Source organism: Periplaneta americana, chromosome 12 (assembly GCF_040183065.1).
Source record: "Periplaneta americana isolate PAMFEO1 chromosome 12, P.americana_PAMFEO1_priV1, whole genome shotgun sequence".
Classification (NCBI taxonomy): Eukaryota; Metazoa; Arthropoda; class Insecta; order Blattodea; family Blattidae; genus Periplaneta; species Periplaneta americana.
Window position 1 is genome coordinate 58,710,915 of NC_091128.1, and position 20,518 is coordinate 58,731,432.

Sequence of the window (20,518 nt, forward strand, 5' to 3'; positions counted from 1 at the left end):
AGTACCAATTCTAAAACAGAACACACCAGCAAACCAGATATCCAGTTATCGTCCCATTACTCTTACAAATATCCTGGCCAAGACAACAGAATGGATGATAAATTCAAGACTAAACTAATACTTAGAGGCACAACATTTAATATCATCTGCTCAGGAAGGCTTCTGCATTCATTGCCAACCACCCCACAGATTTCGAAATTAAAGACTCTATGGATAAGAGAGAATCAACTCTAGCAGTTGTAGATTTTGAAGATGCATATAGTTCAGTATGGAAATCTGAATTAATAGAGAAACTGCAGTACAGTAGAACTTGGTTATGGTGATCTCGTTTTGTACAACACCTCTCCTATAACGTCAAATAATCTGTGGTCCCAATTAAAGGCCCATAAGACATAAGCTTTTCTACCTTGCTTAATACGACAAACGTAAATGCGTCTACCTTGCATATAACGTCATTTTCAACCTCAGTTTGGAATAAGATTTTATAAGAACCAAAGTATTTTAAGAAATATTTTGTTGAAATCTGGCAACCTGGAAAATTCTTTAATGTCCCCTTCTGTCATAGACCTCAGATTCCCCACCCCATTATAACCCACCCAATTCATGCGATATTAATGGTACCTGCGTGCGGTCAGTTTCGACAGGACGTTTCCACTAAATGCATGCATTTTAACGCAGTATGGCCACTAAAAGTGAGTGATGCTTTAGAAGCCAGGGGAGGAGCATTGAACTTGCAACTGAAATAATGAACATAGAACGTAATTTAGAAAGTGTGTATTGGGCAAGAAGGAGACAACAGAGTGTAATGACTGATTACTTCACTCCTAAATAAAGAATTTTGGTGAGTACTGAACAAACTGTTTTAATACAGAATACTGTATTTATAATTGTACGTGCATTTTATTATGTTCATGGTAGGCTTAAAAGTGAATACATAAATCTAAAATAAGCCTAATTAAGTTTGTCATTTTCCATTTTCCACCACACTAGACTGATAATATGAATCTCGGTTACTACGACACTCGTTTATAACAACATAATTTTCAAGGTCCCTTGGATGTCGTTATAACCAAGTTCTATTGTATATACAATAGGAATAAAAGGTAGAATGATTAATTGGATTTATACATTTCATAGTTTCATTAATCAGTGTTTTAGTGCTGTAAAATATGGAGATTCAATATATAAATTTAAACAACAGCAAAGAGGGTTGCCTCAAGAATTTGTTATTAACTTTATTCTTTTTAATATGAGTATAACAATCAGCGACTTACCATATCATTTAAATAAAATTGATTATATAACATTAGCACATAGTCTTCCAGATATTAATTTAAGCATAACTGGATAGAATATCAGATACCAGGACAACCAGAAATATTTAGGGATGATTTTAGATTAGAAGTTAACATGGAGTGCTCATATCTAAAAGACTGCTGAAAAGGTTAACAAGTGGTGTAACATCTTGAAGAGATTAGCAAGAACTAAATGGAGTTGCCAAAGATTCATACTGAACATGACACATAAATCCTATTAAACCAGTACTGCTATATGGAAGTGTAAATTTAATTACAGCAAATGCAAGACGAGTGCAGAATTTAGAATTAGTACAGAACCAAGCGATGAGACTTAAAACTGGTGCAGTGAAAACCACACCTGAACTACAATACAAATACTTATTAAAAACAACCTCATAGAATCTGATATTAAGTATTACAGTATGAAAAATTGATAAGGGTGCCTCATGAAGATTACTGATCACGTTATAAAATATCAGAAAGGAATCTCAAAACTCAGAAAATTGAACAGGTAATATTTCCTCCTTCACCACTTGAATATACAGGCACTGACTACAGAGAAGCTCTGTTAAATAATCTAAAGAAAAATGAAGCCACATCAGATGAACTGAGAAGTGTTGTTTAGTCAACTGTCCGAAGACAGGTCTGAACTTCACAAGTGATACCAACAAGTGTTGCACTTATGAGGCAACTAGGCCAGGAAATAATGGGGTAGGGTAGCCAGTTCCTTTCATACTCTATATCCAGAGAAAGACTGGTTACATATTTATATTGATGGTTCCCTGTATAATAAAGGAGGAAGTGCTGGAGCAGGATTCCACTGCAGCCTGTTCAGTTTTTGTGTGTTAGTAGGATCTAACACAACTCATTTCGATGGCAATAGATATGGCTTTACAACCAGGCAGGATAAACATGTGATTTTTCTTCTGCAATTCAAACTTAGCATAATGCAAAATATCAGTCGGGCATAAAATAATAGACATCCAAAAAGCTAATAATATTCCCACTGTCTTACAAAAATTCCATATTTCCATACAATGAATACCTGCACACTTCTGTCTGCAAGGAAATTAACAAGCAAATACTTCGGCTAAAAAGGGTACCAAAATTTCACGAAAGAAAAGTACGATACTGTCGTATCATTCTGCAAAAATTAATAATAAATGTAAATTTCCAGAAAGAAATATCTGAAAATTTTAAAGCTAAAAGTAAAAATAAATCATTGTCAATACTCCTAAATAAATAAATCTGTAATATCAAAATCACCTAGATATGATTATGTTTCGGCTAATAACTGGTCAAGGTCAGTGCGTCTGGCCGCAAAACCAGGTGGCCTGGGTTCGATTCCCGGTCGGGTTGAGGTTTTTTTTCCAGGGTTTTCCCTCAACCCAATATGAGCAAATGCTGGGTAACTTTCGGTATTGGACCCCGGACTCATTTCACTGGCATTATCACCTTCATCTCATTCAGACGCTAAATAACCTTAGATGTTGATAAAGCATCGTAAAATAACATACAAAAAAAATAAATAACTGGTCATGATTGATTGGTAGCACATTTATACAGAATATCTATTTTTAAATCACCAAAACGTGTTCTGTGTAATAAAGAAGATTCAGTGATGGACATGGATCATCTTCACAAATGCTCAAATCTGAAGTCATCCCATCTGGACTCAATACCAAAATTATACTAGGAAGCAAAAGGTGAATGGAAGCCATCCAAATGCCTGTGCAATAGAGACTACAAAGTACTACTTTTACAAGTACAGTATATGCTTTCAAGAAGGTGTTGGTATCAAATTTAGCTAAAATTTATCTGTATTTCATGAGCATACAGCATGGTCACGGTAAGGCTTATGACCTTATAAATTTTAATCTACTGAAAGTACCCTATAAATACAATGAACCTGTGCCATCAAGCTTCACCAGAAAAACTTGCTGATATTAGTAAAATTGTAACTACCACTATCCCCAAAACTCACCGCACACACTTCAACGCAATTAGTATAAATATTTTCGGCCAAGATGTTACATGAGCAATATTATTACTACTGAAGAAGAGGAAAGAAACTAATCTACCACCCTTCTGACCCTGCTTTCGCATGAAGTCGCGCCATTTAATTTGTTATGCACACAAATTTCTTCTTCTTCTTCCTCCTCTTCTTCTTCTTTTCCTCCTCCTCCTCCTCATCATCATCATCATCATCATCATCAAGAATTCACAATATTTGCTCCATTATGTACAATGATAATATTTTATACAGGCCTTGGGCGGCCGGGTAGCTCAGTTGGTAGAGCAGCTGGCTACGGACTGAAAGGTCCGGGGTTCGATCCCAGGTGGTGACAGGATTTTTTCTCGTTGCTACACTTTCAGAACGGCCCCGAGGTTCACTCAGCCTCCTATAAATTTGAGTACCGGGTCTTTCCTGGGGGTAAAAGGCGGTCAGAGCGTGGTGCCGACCACACCACCTCATTCTAGTGCCGAGGTCATGGAAAGCATGGGGCTCTACCTCCATGCCCCCCAAGTGCCTTCATGGCATGTTACGGGGATACCTTTACCTTTACCTTTTACCTTTACCTTAATGAACCATTAAATCAAGCTCTTGCATCAATAAGTGGTATACTTAGAGACACTACTTTTGTACTTGAGCCGTTGAGAGCAGAAGTGGTGGAAGTCAAAAATGGGTAATGAGGGTTGAAGTAAACAATCTGTAAAATACAGCACAAAGTAGCAATTAATATTCAATTTATTTAAACTATTAGTAGTCAGTGGATAGCACGAAGAACATATTAATTGCTACTCTGTACTATATTTTACAGAATTTTTACTTTAAACCTCATTACCCTATTTTGACTTACACCACTTCTGCTCTCAACCGCTCATTTGTTACTGGATTACAGAATTTTTACTTTAAGTCTCATTACCCTATTTTGACTTCACCACTTCTGCTCTGAACCACTCATTTGTTACTGGATTATGACCTATATCATTTTAAACATAAAGAAATTCCCAATTTTTTTTTAATTGGTAATTTTACAATATTTTCTGAACTGCTACGGCTATATAGCATCTGAATGAGATGAAGGTATGAAGATGGCAGCGAAATGAGCCCAGGAACCAGCACTGAAAGTTACCCAGTATTTGGTCTTAATGGTTGAAGGAAAACCCCGGAAAAAAACCTCAATCAGGTAACTTGTTCCAACCAGACTTTGAACCCAGGCCCACTCATTTCATGGTCAGGTATGCTGTTATTCCTCAGCGGTGGACTCACAAAATTTTAGATTAATAGAGTGTAAAGAATAAACATTTCATCTTCCTCTCTAAATTTGGCTTTGGTGCATTTGTCAATGTGAAAAGTAGTACCTAAAATATTAAGAAACTTTAAAAGCATTTCAGTCGAAACTACCCTGCATATATCATTGTTATTCTAAGGGCCTAATTCAATTCAAAATAAATATGGTCAATCTATCACAATTTACCCATTCAACATTAATATACATTGAAAACAGAAAAAATACTTTACTGTCAATCAAACATCCCATAAATATTCTTTATAAATATAATAGCATTCTTACCAAGCCATGACGTTGCTTTTTGATGGGCAGCATATTTGATTTCCCCAGTTAATAATTGTTTCCTCTAAGCCCAGTGCAGGACACACTGAATGGGCTTTCGTTATTAATTGTCTGCACTAAACCGATGACACAATTCTTCTGGCACACTGCACTGTCAATCTCCATTAGTGAGTTGTGTGAAGTGTAGTACAAAAAGTTATTTAACAATCTAACACACTGTTTCAACAGTTATGTAGCCAATGAAAAATGCTATGAAACTTGTATAAACAAAACCCCTACGACTTTTTCTTCAATAAATACGTTCAAACAAAGAAAATGCTTTGTCATATTGTGTATCTAACTGTAATTGAAAATACGTCTTTCTCAACACAGTAAAGACAACTCACTAAAAGAGACTGACAATGCAAAGTGCCAAAAAAACTGTGTCCAACTCAATGCAAACAATTAACAAGAGAAACCCAAGCATCATATCTTGTGCCAGGCTTAGAAGAAGTTGTTGTTGTTTTCTAATGCCAGGAGTTTGACAATAAAGTCATTTGACCTCTTGCACTCCAATATTTTTCAAAGATATTATCATGGCCAGCCACTGAAGAACAGATTTTGAGGTGTTCCAAATCCATTTCTTGGTTTGAGTTGCACAATGAGCAGTTAGGGGACTGATATATTCCAATTTTATGCAGGTGTTTGGCCAAACAATCATGGCCTGTTGCCAATCTAAATGCAGCTACAGACGATTTGCGTGGTAAATCGGGAATTAACCGTGGATTTTGATGCAGAGAGTTCCATTTTTTCCCTTGGGATTGTGTTATCAAATTTTGTTTGTTGAAGTCTAAGTATGTAGATTTAATAAATCTTTTCACAGAGTAATACGTAACTAAGTAACTAACTGGGAAAACTCCACAGGCTGCCCATCAAAAAGCAACCTTGTGGCTCAGTAAGAATATCAATTACTTAGGTTTGACTGAATCTATATATTCTCATATCGTCAATTCCATTTTCTCACACATTCGATAAAAATGTTATATTCTGTATTAAGTTACTAATAAATATTCACTATGTGAGATTCCTATGCTAGTGGAAACCTAACATCTAAAATGACATTTTGTGGCCATATTAAGGACACTTTCACTCCTGTCTTCAAATTTTAAATTAGATTAACTGCAACTTGATCATGATTCAATCTATTCTCCTATAAATCTCTCGTTCTATCACACCTCGCATGGCTATACATTTTGTAGCAGCTCTTGTACATTCACAGACCAGTGCATGAGAAATAAATTTGTGACTGATACTGTGTGGGCGAACATGTATGTGACGAGGCTCGCTGTCACATTGTCCAATCACAATTCAGGATCCGAAGTAAAGCAAGTGATCAGGCACTCAACACTGTAAAGTTCATATCGGATCATAAGTATACATTCCACGTTCACGTACAGAGCATTGTGCTATGTTTTGTTCATAGTTCAGCAACATGATACAATAACTGACTAAGTTTTATATGTACTCATGTCATCCATTATCTCAGCAGTTCTCCAAAGGCAATGAAAACAGTAATAGTAATAAAGAAGAGGATTTGGGTATTGCACAATTGGAGACCAGCAGTGAGTATGAGGTGTGACAACACTGTGTTCTTGCGCCATGAGGCACCAGGTAAGGTCAATCAGAACTTTATTTCTCATACACTGTATATTAGTTTTGTTAAATAATGTGCTTTTGGTTTTACAATTTTTCACAAAGATTGGAATCAGAAGTGCCACAATTTTTGATAATCTTTGGAATTTACTCACAACATTATGCCCCTCTGAAAGAGCATTGTATGGAAGACTAAATCAGATGAAAATAATTTGTGTGCCAAAAATGAAATTGGAAAATGTATTTATTATACTTAGCCTATGTTTCATGCAGTGAACAGTAAGTTTTAGATTTCGGTGAATCTTCGAACCTGCTACGCACCACACACAGCAGAAAAACCCGTACTTAATTCAAAATAACCTCGAAATTGTAGCACACCACTCTAGAGAGATAATGTGAAAGCTATAGAGCTGAAAACCACCCAATCTGTCCCTAATACTTTCGTTTCTTATAGATCAATTATTCTGACATTTTTCACAGGCAATAACGACATAACCTAGCAACATCATTTTGTGCTATGTCGGAAAGCAAATTAGTAGCTAATACTAGTGACAGATTACAGTTGCTAATCGCTATTACCATTATCGCGATTACAGAAAATGTGTGAAACACTAGGTCATGCTTGGTCCCGCCTGGTCAACAGCTGAATTACCATAGAGGAAACAATTTTCTTTATGTACATACTTACAGTCACGCTCAAACCTCCTGACATTTCGCGAGCGCCAGTAACATGCGAGCACTACGTTGTCACAACTACCATCTCTGTCTCTCAGCGGCAATAGTTTTAAAACTGTGGAGCACGACTCTTTATCTGAAATTGGTTTGATAGGGAGATGCAGAAGGCTTAATAATAATAATAATAATAATAATAATAATAATAATAATAATAATATAATAATAATAAATATCATCAGATTGCATCGAATGAAATTAAAAGTCACAAAATATAGAAAAATTAGTTGAGTCAGACATAAATAATCATACTCGCTGAGATTATATCAGTTTTTGTAATAGTTTTACTTTTATTAGGATTAATAAAATTGTCGAATAACACAAAGGGGCAGTGTGACAAAATAAATTGATTGATAGGCTTAATTTGAAATAGTAATTTTCTGTACAAATGAATTGACATGGCTCTAAATAGCATTATGTCAATGCTATCAAAGCATATTCTTGCAAAAATAGCGGTTATTATATTCCTGTGTTCTGTTTAAGAAAAATGATGAATTAATAAAACGTACCTTTTGTGCTGCAAATTTCTACTCCAGTGGCAGACGACATTAAAAGGACGATAATAAAAAATCGTGACTCAGTTACTGCAGCTGTGATGCTGGGAGGATGTAATCGCAGGAAACTGAAGTGTGGTAAACATGAGGACTTGGAGAACACGCACATGGCAAACAACAATAAATGACTTTTTTTTCGAAAGAATTAAGTACAGTACATATTGTAAATGTCTTTGACATACAATACAGTAATTATATAATGGAGTAATACTGTATTACATTTCATGATTCATGTATTTCAATAAAGAAAAATGCTAACAGATACTGTAAATAAATCAAAATTAGTATATCTCCCCTAATACGCGGTCCTGGTTAATACGCGGTTTACACATGATACCTCGAACAGCATCTTATCAGGGTTTTACTGTATTGTTGTTGTTGTTTAGTCAACTGTCCGAAGACAAGTTTGAACCTCGTAAGTAACACGAATAAGGCATCACTCATGAGGCAACAAGGCCAGGATATAAAGGGTAGGGTGGCCAGTTCCTTTCCCCCTCCAATGCATACATCGCCGATTAGCTATACATTCCACTAATCAGACTTCAGATGCATACAAACAATTGTTTTTCCTCTGACACATATTGTCAAGTGAGATGTACTGCGTGACAATAGATATTAACCCATACAACAGAACCACTGGAGGTAGAAATGTTATTTTTGTTTGTGTGTGTTCAGAAAACATTAAACATTCATCATATATACAAGCAGGGTCCCTAGAACATACTAATTTTCCGAACGCACTTGTTATTTGATTTTGAGACTTTCTAAGCTGTGAGTCTGTGTGCCCATATGTTGCAATGCAGCACTGCTGCTATTGGCTATTGCCGATAAGCTGACACACCTGCAAACGTCAGGAGGTTTGAGCGTGACTGTATATATTATTGTGATGTACCAAAGTACATGATATTTCCATGCAGGAATTCTGCATTATCATATCATGAAGGATCAGTGGAACAGAGAAAAATTCTCTCCAGCACCAGCATCTGAACCTGAGTTTTCAGCTCTATGTGCTGACGCTCTATCCACTAAGCCATACCGGATTCCAATTCCGATGCCGGATTAAATCCTCTCAGTTCAAGCTTCATCTCTTAGTTTCCCTTTAGTGGCCAACCCTCATGCACTGTGTCACAGATGTGTGACAGTGGCACTACTGTATGTCCAACACACTAATGTGCAGAGGTGCACTCATTACGAGTGACTAAGTGGCCGGGATCCAACAGAATGAGCGCCGTCTTAAATCACTAAGTTATTATATACGCATATCATATTATTGCGATGTACCGAAGTACATAAGATATTTCCGTGCAGGAATTCTACATTATCATATGATAAAAGATCGGTGGAGAGGAGAAAAATTCTCTCTGGCACCAGGATCCGAACCCTGGTATTCAGCTCTACGTGCTGATGCTCTATCCACTAAGCCACACCGGATTCCAATTCCAATGCCGGATTGAATCCTCTCAGTTTAAGCTCCACCTCTTAGTTTCCCTTTAGTTACAAACTTACCTAAGATCGATCGATCAATCGATACCGGTACCTATATGCAAGGCATATCAAAAGCCTGACAGCCATTCCATAAAAATGTAAACCTTGTGAAAAAAGTACTTAATCTTTTAAAAATATCTTCTTAAACTAATTTAAAATAATGCCAACTTGCATGAATCAGTGTTTTAGTTTATAATTTTTACTAAATACATGACAAATTCTGACTTGTACTTAATGTAAATATTTATACCCTGTGAATGCAACTCAAATGTTTGGCTAATTTGGCAACCCTGCTACATTACACAGAATCAGGTGGTCAAAGTAGCATATGTTCCTACAGAAAAGAAGGGTATCATTTATCTGTGTAAGTAATTTAGTTCTGAAGTTATTTCATCCCTCAGTTTAATGTAATTCTGAAGCTATTTCATCCCTCAATTTAATGTAATCAGTAAAAAAAAAAAAAAAACATAGAAATGATATAGGCTATACGTGGCGCGTAGCGAGATCCTAAATGTCTCTGAATCAAAACAGCATATACTGTAGATCTATACTGAAATCTTACTGCATAATCGCTCCTGATACTTGTCAATGATGCGCTGTAAATCCAAACAGCTATCTTGAATAGAACGGAAGAGCTCCAATTTTGCATCCAATTCAGCATCAGATGCCACAATACAATCATCCTCCTTCTTACCCAATTTCCGAAATACAGTTTGCTTTGTTACCCAGTAATGGTGTTGCATTTTCGTAATAGCAGATTTATTAGTACTGTCATTACCACGTTGTTCTACCCATCGATCATATGCTGTACCGCTGTATCCGCCATTTGCACGATTGCTGAAATAGATTAAATTCAATAAATAAACATTCTTATCAAGTATTTACAAACAATAACTTATCTTCGGCATTAAATATGATACGATATAATAAAATACTTACTACCCATTCATATTTTTTCCTCTATAATAAACTTTCGGCTACTAGTTAGTTTGTGTAAAACACTATAAATTAAGGCGAAGTATGAACAGTCATGTAGACCGTCAATAGTTATTTGATTCTTTTGATTTTAACACGGTAATCAAAAATTATTATATTTCTTCTTTTGATCTCTTTACGTACACTTCCACTCCCTCCATACTGACAGCACTTCAACATGACCAACTATAATTACGACAGTGTAAATGTACATACTCGTAACCGTTGCCTTTTATGAGCGTAAATTTTTTCAAGTTATGATTAGCCAAAGATAAATTGAATGTTGAACGTTTAAAATATACATCTTATTTATATCCTGTCAATATTATAACAACGTACTCTCGTTCAACTTATTTGTAGTTTTAATTTCATGTTCATGTAGCTGGTCCAACACAATTGATGAAAGTTTACAGAAGGTTTCCTACACTGACTGGTATAAGTGATATGTGTAAGTTTAGATCGTAAAGAAAATGTAAGGGAAGTTTGGGAAGTGTTATCAAGATGATAATACAGTATATGTTATGTTACATTTAAGAGAGTAATTTACGTAGTTGTTAAGTAGTGTGTTATTATCGTATATACAAAAGTGAAATTCACAAACATGAAAAATGCAAGAAGCTATTCGTAAAACTCAACAGGAGTGTTGAAATACAAGTAAGTACAGATTGTCAAAGTCACAGCTGACCGATAAGTGAACATTTTCGTCAATCCAAAAGTTTGTACATTCATTGTAATTGACAGTGATATTAAATTTAAGTAGTTATAGTAGTTGATGCGGAAATTGTTACCAATTATACAATATAAAATTATACTAACATTTAAAAGTAATGACCTTAAATAACGTTAGCGTGTCAATGACACCTGTTAAGTACCAATTTAACTGTCCGATTACGGATTTTGTGCGAAACGAAATATTAAGATTTGTATTTAAATTCTTTACTGATCCTGATATCTTGCTTCAAGAGAGGTTAAACTAGCGTACGAGAAATTCAGGTGATTTTGGAAGTGAAAATCACCGAATTTAATTTTTTTTTTCGGAGATGAAGTGCTATATTTCAGGGATTCCCTATTTCAGTAAGACGGTAGTATTTGCGTAGAAGTTAGGTATTTTCCATGGACCAAAAATACAACACAATCACCTGAACTTCACGTGCTCTAGTTTCTCATATAACACGGAATTGTTTAATTCGTGTTTATTTCTTAGAGACGAAGGTCAAACATATGAAGTTGCGAACTTCTTAAAGACCTTCAACTGTAAGTTATTTGAATATGGTCTTTGTGTACGTATATGTGGTACAATGTTTAGCGGCAGCAGCTGTGGCCAGATGTGGGGTGACAGTAGTGATATCTGTGACTAACCTTGTCACAGTCCTTGGTCTCCTGTCACTTATATATCCCCTCATCTAACCCACTCTACTCTTGTGACATTCCTTTGGCTCATGGCACTTAACTATCCTCTCATATAACCTTACCTAACCTTTAATTCGCAATATTTACGGAAATACACGACGGTGGAGTGTAAAAAACAGTCCTGTACGATCCCCAGTTCCCATGTTTAGGCGATACCACTAATACTTGTGTGCCAAATAGGCAAATTGACTGTGCCCTTGAAGTAAATAATTGTTTATTTGGAATGTAATTGACAAAATTACAACTGAACTACAATTGAAGACCATGCGGAAAAAAACGCTTCATGTCCAATTTCGGACTGGTGCAAAAGCTACAAAAGGAACTGATGCTGCCTCTAGTGGCTTAGCATGAACACTGTTACGTGCCTAAAGAAGAATTTAGAGGAACAGTGTTCTTTATAAAGAACGTGATAAATGGGATTCATTCATTCATTATTAATTTGTTAAGTATTAGGTTTACTTACTTACTTACTTAATTATGGCTTTTAAGGAACCCACAGATTCATTGCCGCCCTCACATAAGCCCGCCATTGGTCCCTGTCCTGTGCAAGATTAATCCAGTCTCTATCATTATATCCCACCTCCCTCAAATTCATTTTAATATTATTCTCCCATCTACATCTCAACCTTCCCAAAGGTCTTTCTCCCAACTAACACTCTATATGCATTTCTGGATTCGCCCATACATACTACATGCCCTGCCCATCTCAAACGTCTGGATTTAATATTTCTAATTATGTCAGGTGAAGAATGCAATGCGTGCAGTTCTGTGTTGTGTAATTTTCTCCATTGTCCTGTAACGTTATCCCTCTTAGCCCCAAATATTTTCCTAAGATCCTAAGAACCTTATTCTCAAACACCCTTATTCTCTGTTCCCCTCTCAAAGTGAGAGTCCAAGTTCCACAACCATACAGAACAACCGGTAATATAACTGTTTTCCGGGTAGCTCAGTTGGTAGAGCAGCTGGCTACTGACTGGAAGGTCCAGTGTTCGATCTCAGGTGGTGACAGGATTTTTTTCTCGTTTCCAAATTTTCAGAATGGCCCCGAGGTTCACCCAGCCTCCTATAAAATAGAGTACCGGGTCTTTCCCGGGGGTAAAAGGCGGTCAGGCCAACCACACCACCTATTCTAGTGCCGAGGTCATGGAAAGCATGGGGCTCTAACTCCATGCCCCCCCAAGTGCCTTCATGGCATGTTATGGGGATACCTTTACCTTTACCTGTATAAATTCTAACTTTCAGATTTTTTGACAGCAGACTAGATGATAAAAGCTTCTGAACCGAATAATAACAGGCATTTCCCATATTTACAGTACTCTGTGTTTAATTTCCTCCCTAATGTCATTTATATTTGTTGCTGTTGCTCCAAGATATTTGAATTTTTCCACCTCTTCAAAGGATAAATTTCCAATTTTTATAGGTTATTAAGAGTAATTCACTTATTAAGACATTTAAAACCTTTAATACCAAAATTTTACCTCATAAATTCTTATTGCGCATTTTTCAATAGTATATTAACATATGGTGTTTATATTTGGGGAAATAGTAGCATAGCCAAGATTCTCATTCTACAAAGAAAAAAAGGCTTTACGCATTTTAGCAGGCTCTGCATATGACGACGCTCACTGTAGACCATTATTTATTGAAGAAAAAAATTTAACTCATACACTACATACAAAATGTTTATACAGCCAGTGCTGATGTACTGCTGAGAAATTTTAATTACTTCACCTTTCATAAACGAAATAGAACGTGTTCAAAATCAAGCTCTCACACTCATTACTGGTGGAATCAAAACAACTCCAATAGATTCCAAGCATCTGCATAGAATTGGAATATATCAGTCCCCTAACTGTCCATTGTGCAACTCAAATCAAGAAATGGATTCAGAACATCTCAAAATCTGTGTGTCAGTGGCTAACCACGACAATATCTTTGAAAAATATTGGAGTGCAAGAAGTCAAATGACTTTACTGTCAAATGCCTGGCATTAGAAAACAACAACAATTTATATATATATATATATATATATATATATATATATATATATATATATATAAGTATTCCAATGTTTAATAAAAATTAAGAAAAACCTTAATACTTATCACCCCAAAACAGAAGTTCACCACTACAGAATCCACCAAAAAAATGTATATTCTCTTTGTCAGAGTGTATCGGTGATATTGTCAATTGATTTGTATTACGAGTATGTTGTAGTATGGTCTTTCTGAAGTGGTTTATGAAGTTTGATAATGCCGTTGAAGTGCAGTGTCAATGGAGGAGGGAGTACAAAACAACCCCCAACACGCCTAACAATTAAACACATTATTGACAAGTTTGAGGCGTATGGAACAATTTGTGATATTCACAAAGGAAGATCAGGAAGACCGCGTACAGCTACAAGTTCTGTTTCGTCGGCTGTCGTGTTGCAGAGCTTTGTTACTTCTCCACAGAAGTCTGCTACGCAATGTGCATGTGAAATGGGGATTAACAGTAGAAGTGTACGACGAATTCTGAAAGCTACCAAGTGGAAAGTTTACATCCCACGATTACTGTATGCGATTAATGATGACGATCCTGATGGTCGAATGCAATTTTGCGAATGGTAACTGAAGATGAACAATTTGTGACGGAGGTAGTGTGGTCTGATGAGGCCCAGTTTAAACTTAATGGAACAGTGAATTGGCATAACTGCATCTACTGGGCACCGGAAAATCCGCATATTCATGTGGATAAGGCAGTCAATCTACCAGGGGTTCATGTGTGGTTTCAATTGTCATCTAGGGACTTAGTAGGACCCTTTTTCTTTGATGGTACTGTCACTAGAGAAATGTACCTCGAAATGTTACGCACATCAATTTTACCAGGTGTACGTGCACTTTGTGGAGCTGATGATGAGGTCTTCTACCAACAGGACGGGGCTCCACCACACTACCACCTAGCTGTGCGAACTTTCCTGGATGACAATCTGCAGGGACATTGGATTGGACAAAGAGGGCCCATTGAGTTCCCCCCACGGTCGCCAGATCTAACCCCTATGGATTTTTACTTGTGGGGAGCTATGAAAGATCAAGTCTATCGACGCAAGCTGTGCATGCTAGAGGACCTTTGCCAGGAGATTACAGCGTCATGTGCAACAATCTCTATTGAAACATTGACCGACGTAGCTGCAGCGACCACTCGTCGCATTATGAGTCTTGCTGCCAATAGCGAACATTTTGAACATCTAAAGTAACCATGTGCTTAACTGAAGACAGTACTACATGTGTGATCAGTATTTAAATGTAAAACACATAATAAATAGTTTTCGTTCCTTAAAGAGTGTATACATTTTTTTTGGCAGACTCTGTATAATACAAGGTACATTATTGTCTTTCAGAACCTAGAGTTAGATTATGTAAGTCCAAAAAATGGTTCAGCTCTATTGCTATAACATTGTTTAATATTAATTAAATGCAATTATTACGATGTACCGAAGTACATATGATATTTTCATGCAGAAATTCTGCGTTATCATATGATGAAGGATGAGTGGAGCAGAGAAAAATTCTCTCCGGCACCGGGATTTGAATCCGGGTCTTCAGTATTTGTTTTTTTTGTTTTTACAATGGATTCCCATTCCGATGCCGGATTGAATCCTCTCATATACATATCTACATATCTTATCCATTTTGTAATAAGTAGTTTGTTTTATTCAATGAACATATTTTGTAGATTGTTGAGAAAAATATCTGCCATAAATCTGGATAGCTAATCTATCAATTCTGATGATTAACTATGGAGTCCCGCCTTTCATCAACAATTTTCAATAGATTCACTCTTCTTTTTGCTGATGACTACTGATGATAGGATAGCTATGGTCCAGAAACATGTCTAGTCAATATATATATAAATTTTAATAAAAAAGTGTTTTAATACTGTTACAGTTATTTTATGTATATTTTAATTAAATAGCGTTTTATTTTTCTTTTTAAACCACCAGAATTGGTGTTAATATCATCTGCCGATATTCCTATTATTTTGTCTGAAAGGTCATGCATATTGTGACGGCCACGTGAGGTTCGATCTCACGACCGACGGAGGAAGGGCTAAGTCGACCATGACGGGCAGGTTGTGCGCGCATTGCTTCCTGGGACATGTGCTGTGGGGAGAAAGGGGAAAGAGCGACCGCGGCAGAGAAGTGGAAATATCCTGATTATTCGAGAGTGGAATCTTTCGCGAACTCTCCAGAAACTATAGTTTGGTTATAAAAGAGAAGACGCAAGGGAACGTCAGTCAGTAAGGCAGTGTTGTTAAAGTCAGTGAAGAGCAAGCTTCGAGACCAGAGCGCGACTTGAATTGTGTCCGTAACTGTGGAGCCTGAAGCCCGGAGTTCGAGTGCAGTGGTGGGGGACCTGAGTTCGAAGTTCAGCGGATCGTCTCCGAAGGTCTGGGGTTCGAGATTCTGTGAACGCGAGTGACTGAGCTAGAAGAACTAGCCAAGACAAACGATCTGTGAGCTGTGAACTGGGAACTGACAGTTCTGTGTTGTAAATAGTGCTTTGTGAATATTAGTTAAGATTAACAGTTCATTGTTGTTCATAATAGTCCAAGTAAATTGTCATTGTCGTTTGTGGAGTGCAGTAACGAACGCTGTGTTGCTGTGTGGAGAGCAAATCCCATTGTTGACGGGAGTGAAATTAAATTGTAGAGAGTGATAATTATTGTTGAGATAATAAAATTACATTGTTGTTCAGTATAAAAAAGTTACAATATCAACAACTTCCATAATGGCATAATATGCTGAACCAGAATATCTGATTGGTGAATTCTAACGTTTCATTTTTAATTTCAAAATTTGGAGTTTTGCAGTACCTAACAATAACTTATGCCATTTTCTTGTCATTGTCGTTTTATATAGCGATTGATAATACACAAAAGGATGAACACTTTAAATCTTCAATTGTTCCACTTTTTAAGTACTTTATAGCGAAGGAAAGTTTTTTTTCCTGAAAGCTTTTGTTTTGTCATGAACTGAGAAATGTGTCATGTGGAGGTCCTAATTGCTCTTATTTAACTCCTTGAGAATACAAAATAGCCTATATCTGCCAAGTATGCTAGCAGTCTGCAAAGTCATAGTTCAATATCCTTTAAGTCTGAAGTAGTGTGAGAGAAGCATTTGCTCTTCTGAATGAAGTTCCAAAAAGTAACTTAAAAAAATTCCTGGTGAAAGCGAAACAATCAGTATGAAACAGTAAATAATTATGCTCACTGCCCACCTCTTTTTTTTTTTTGGAATACTTATATATTGTCAAATGCCTGGCATTAGAAAACAACAACAACAATTTATATATATACATATATATATATGTATATATGTATATATAAGTAACCAAATTTAACGACGCTGTATTAACTACGAGGTTATTTAGTGGCGATGGATTTGGTGATAGCAAGATTATATTTGGCGTGGCGAGATGAGGCCGAGGATTCACTACAGATTACCTGACATTTGCCTTACGGTTGGGGAAAACCTCGGAAAAAACTCAACCAGGTAACCAGCCCAAGCGGGATTCGAATCCGCACCCGAACGCAACTCCGAATTGGCAGGAAAACTCCTTAGCCAACTGAGCTACGTTGGTGGCTCCCACCTCTTTACGTAAAATGGAGAACTGTCTTGAATTAGTTGATCTGGATTTAATGAAGTTAACAACTTTAACACCTTCATTTAGCACTGTTTCAAATTGACGTTAATTTTTTATAGGCTGGAGCCTCATAGTGAATGCTACAATGAAGAAATGCTGCTTCAGGGGCAAATCCTTTAATTTTTGCAAAGACTTCACCATGTTTATCTGCCAACACATGCACACCTTCTGTGCAGACTGATATATATTTTTTACAGTTTCTGCCATGCATTCTCATAAGCTGATCCAGCTTTTAAAAAATGTCATTAGCAGGAATTCGGTCATGTAACAGTTCACAAAACAGCAACTCCTCTTCGACTGGCCCTTCATCTTCTTATCTTAAAAACATGAACAGCTGAGCCATGTTAGTAACTTCACTGCTCTCATCATACTGAATGGCATAATGCTCCTTACATATGCAATTATTGTCTAAGTCTGACTTTGGTCCAGGTGGCATTCGTGTATTCGATGCTAACAGGTGGACTATCCTGCCTGAGGCCCTACAATTTAGTCTAGAAGAGTCTCTGATGAGCTGGTATAGTTTTTAGGTTGAAGGTGAAGAATAAATTAGGCCTACAAGAATGGAAAATATTTTTAAGTTGTGGCAGACGTACAGTTAATAAGGAGTTTAGTGTTGAGGTCACCCATGAGAAAGACTTGTTCGTAAGAAGGTTGATAAAAGTATTTTCAAGATCACAGAGATATCGATTTTAGGAGATTTATATGTGACACATAACAGACATTTCTGTATGCTAACTCGAAATTCAATAAAAAGAAATTCCGGACAACCGCAGTATCTTGAAGGAGACTGGCATATAACTGTAAGTTGAAGTTTATTTTTGATATAAGCTGCTACGTCTCGTCCTCCTTTGCTTACTCTGTCATATCAGAGGAGAATGTAGCCATCTAACTGCACAAGTGAAGATGGTAAAGTTGGTTTGACCCAGAATTCTGATGGTAAAATTACATTAATTTTAAGGGGTGAAAAGCAGTAGCGGCTCACCGTAAAAAGAAGGAGGTGAAGTGCTGTTCATATACAAATTGCGTGAACAGTTTTACCAATATAATGAGTAGGCCTACTATTCGTAAACTACGTGCAATTTTAATAGTTCTAGAACACATGCAAACAGGAAAACTAATTTGTTTCAGGACTCACCCAATTTCTTGCATATCAAGTCAATCCTCCTATTTTTTAAAGCAGCAAACCTGTCGATGACGTCTTTATAAAATGTCTGAGTTTAACACTGAGGGTGGACAGTATAGCAAAACTATGGGGCTAGTGATGGAAGGTTCTCCTGTGATGTAGCATTCTGGGTGAAATTTTCAATCTTTTCAAACAGAAAAGCTTCTTTCATTGGAAGAATTTTTTAAAAGTTGTTTAATACAACTTCTCTATTTTCTTAGCACTTTTTAAAACAAAGAACAAATGGAACTGTAGGTCGTCCAGAATTTAAAACATCTTTTTTATCCTCATATTTAAATCTACAAAACGACATTTCTAATAAATTATGAACCGTGTCATTTTCGGGATACATATTTCGCACTTGTTTATCAACATTTTCTATGTACTGGTACCTAAGTACTCCTATTTGTATAATAGCACTATAGTGATTAAACATATAATATACACTAAGAAGTAGGCTTAATACACTATATACACTTATCACTAGTACACTTTAAATACATTAAATAATAACTTAATATATACGTACATAGTATTAACCTGCATGACGTGTACATTTACGCACACGTTAAACATTCGAATACAAGAGCTCGAACTAAACTGGCGAGCTCATGAGAAGAAATAATACATGCTGCGGAAAACAACTTTTAAACTTTGCGAATGTATGTGAGGTATATTCCTGATAAAATAACATGGAGCCAGCTAATTTACCGCTGCAGGGATGGCTGCTTGGACACAGGGAATGAGAATATTATTCTCGAGTCAGGTAGTACATACTGTAACATTTCACAGCCCTTGAACAATAGCCCCCGGCCGTGGAGACCATCTTTATTATTAGTACCGTTAGATCTGCAAACTGGTTACTCCACCTACAAGTCTTGACAGTTCTCCGTAACTGAAAGACTCAGAAATGCACTTCACTCATACAATCTTTCTTTAGTGCGTGACGTCATGTTATCATGGAAACTAAGTGCTGTATGAGAATGGGAACCCAAATAATTTCACCTCTACAGTATTGTAAGTTCTAATAGACACCGCTTGGCGCTCGTAACAGTTGACATTATTCTATTCAGCGGACGGTACAGGTACTATTTATACAACTAGATGCTGTTTATAACGACTGAAAAGAAAACTTTTTTTTATTTTAGAAACATGGTACCGGTAATAATTAACTAGAATTAATTATTAATACGAGATAAAATTGTGTTTTACACATAAATAGGTGAAGTATCACTTCACCTACTTCAACTGAATAACCGCCCCTGATGAAAAGATGGAATGAAATTCATGAAAATGAGAAAGAAGACTCTTGACTATTGACGTGAGAGATTTTTAGTGAGCTTGGAAGGGACTTGAATGACCATCTCAGCTTGCCCGCAGTTGAAGGTGAGGAAAGCAACAGATTGCTGCTATTAGCAGTGTGGTCTAAAGCAGTGGTATTCAACCATTTTTCTCCTCGTTACCCTAGAGATATTTTCCACTGAAGCTTATACCCCCAAAGTTGTTAATTTAAATTATACGTAACTATATCTAAACTTAAACTCAACAATTATTAAATCACCTATTTTTAAACTATAAAAGAGATAAACATGCTATTAGACTAAATAAATAGAAAGGAAAAGTTATGTTTATTTATTTATTTAATCCACTCAACAATGTAATTACAGAGTAGAGAAAAATGAAAATAACAGTAGTAATACATATAATAATGGTAATTTAAACTTAAACTTAAACAGTTACAATCCAATACTACTCAACAAATGATATCAAGCAAATATTACACGTAAATCTCGGTAAACGAAAACAGAAGTATTTACAGTATGAAGAAAACTTAGATTATATTAAAGTAATAAAGCCAGTGATGAAATGCAAATAACTAGTCACAGATTAGTAACAATAATACAACTGATGAGAGACTAGACCTACGTTAAGTCAGAATTAGGAGTGAGTTAGTAATGATAATTGATATGAAATAATTTAAGAAAGAAGACCAAAAATACAATATGCA

The 20,518-nt window shown here is 36.2% G+C and overlaps 2 protein-coding genes across 5 annotated transcripts in view; one reads left to right on the forward strand and one right to left on the reverse strand.

The window, feature by feature from the left end:
• Window positions 1-10,570, reverse strand: part of ICA69 (islet cell autoantigen 1-like protein) — a 58,903-nt gene extending 48,333 nt beyond the window's left edge. The window contains exons 1-2 of one of the 2 annotated variants that reach the window (XM_069841403.1): window positions 10,219-10,570; window positions 9,842-10,116 (exon numbers count right to left, since the gene is read on the reverse strand). In XM_069841403.1, the coding sequence (XP_069697504.1) occupies window positions 9,842-10,116; window positions 10,219-10,229 (286 nt within the window). In that variant the 5' untranslated portion in view covers window positions 10,230-10,570. Of the gene's footprint in view, window positions 1-7,196; window positions 7,435-9,841; window positions 10,117-10,218 lie in introns of those variants that run through there. The other variant, XM_069841404.1, reaches the window with a different exon arrangement.
• A 140-nt stretch (window positions 10,571-10,710) lies between these two features.
• Window positions 10,711-20,518, forward strand: part of olf186-M (Ki-ras-induced actin-interacting protein-IP3R-interacting domain olf186-M) — a 324,363-nt gene continuing 314,555 nt past the window's right edge. For 2 of the 3 annotated variants that reach the window (XM_069841399.1, XM_069841400.1), the window contains exon 1: window positions 10,711-10,908. The gene's annotated coding sequence lies outside the window, so the exon portion shown is untranslated. The remainder of the gene's footprint in view (window positions 10,909-20,518) is intronic. The other variant, XM_069841401.1, reaches the window with a different exon arrangement.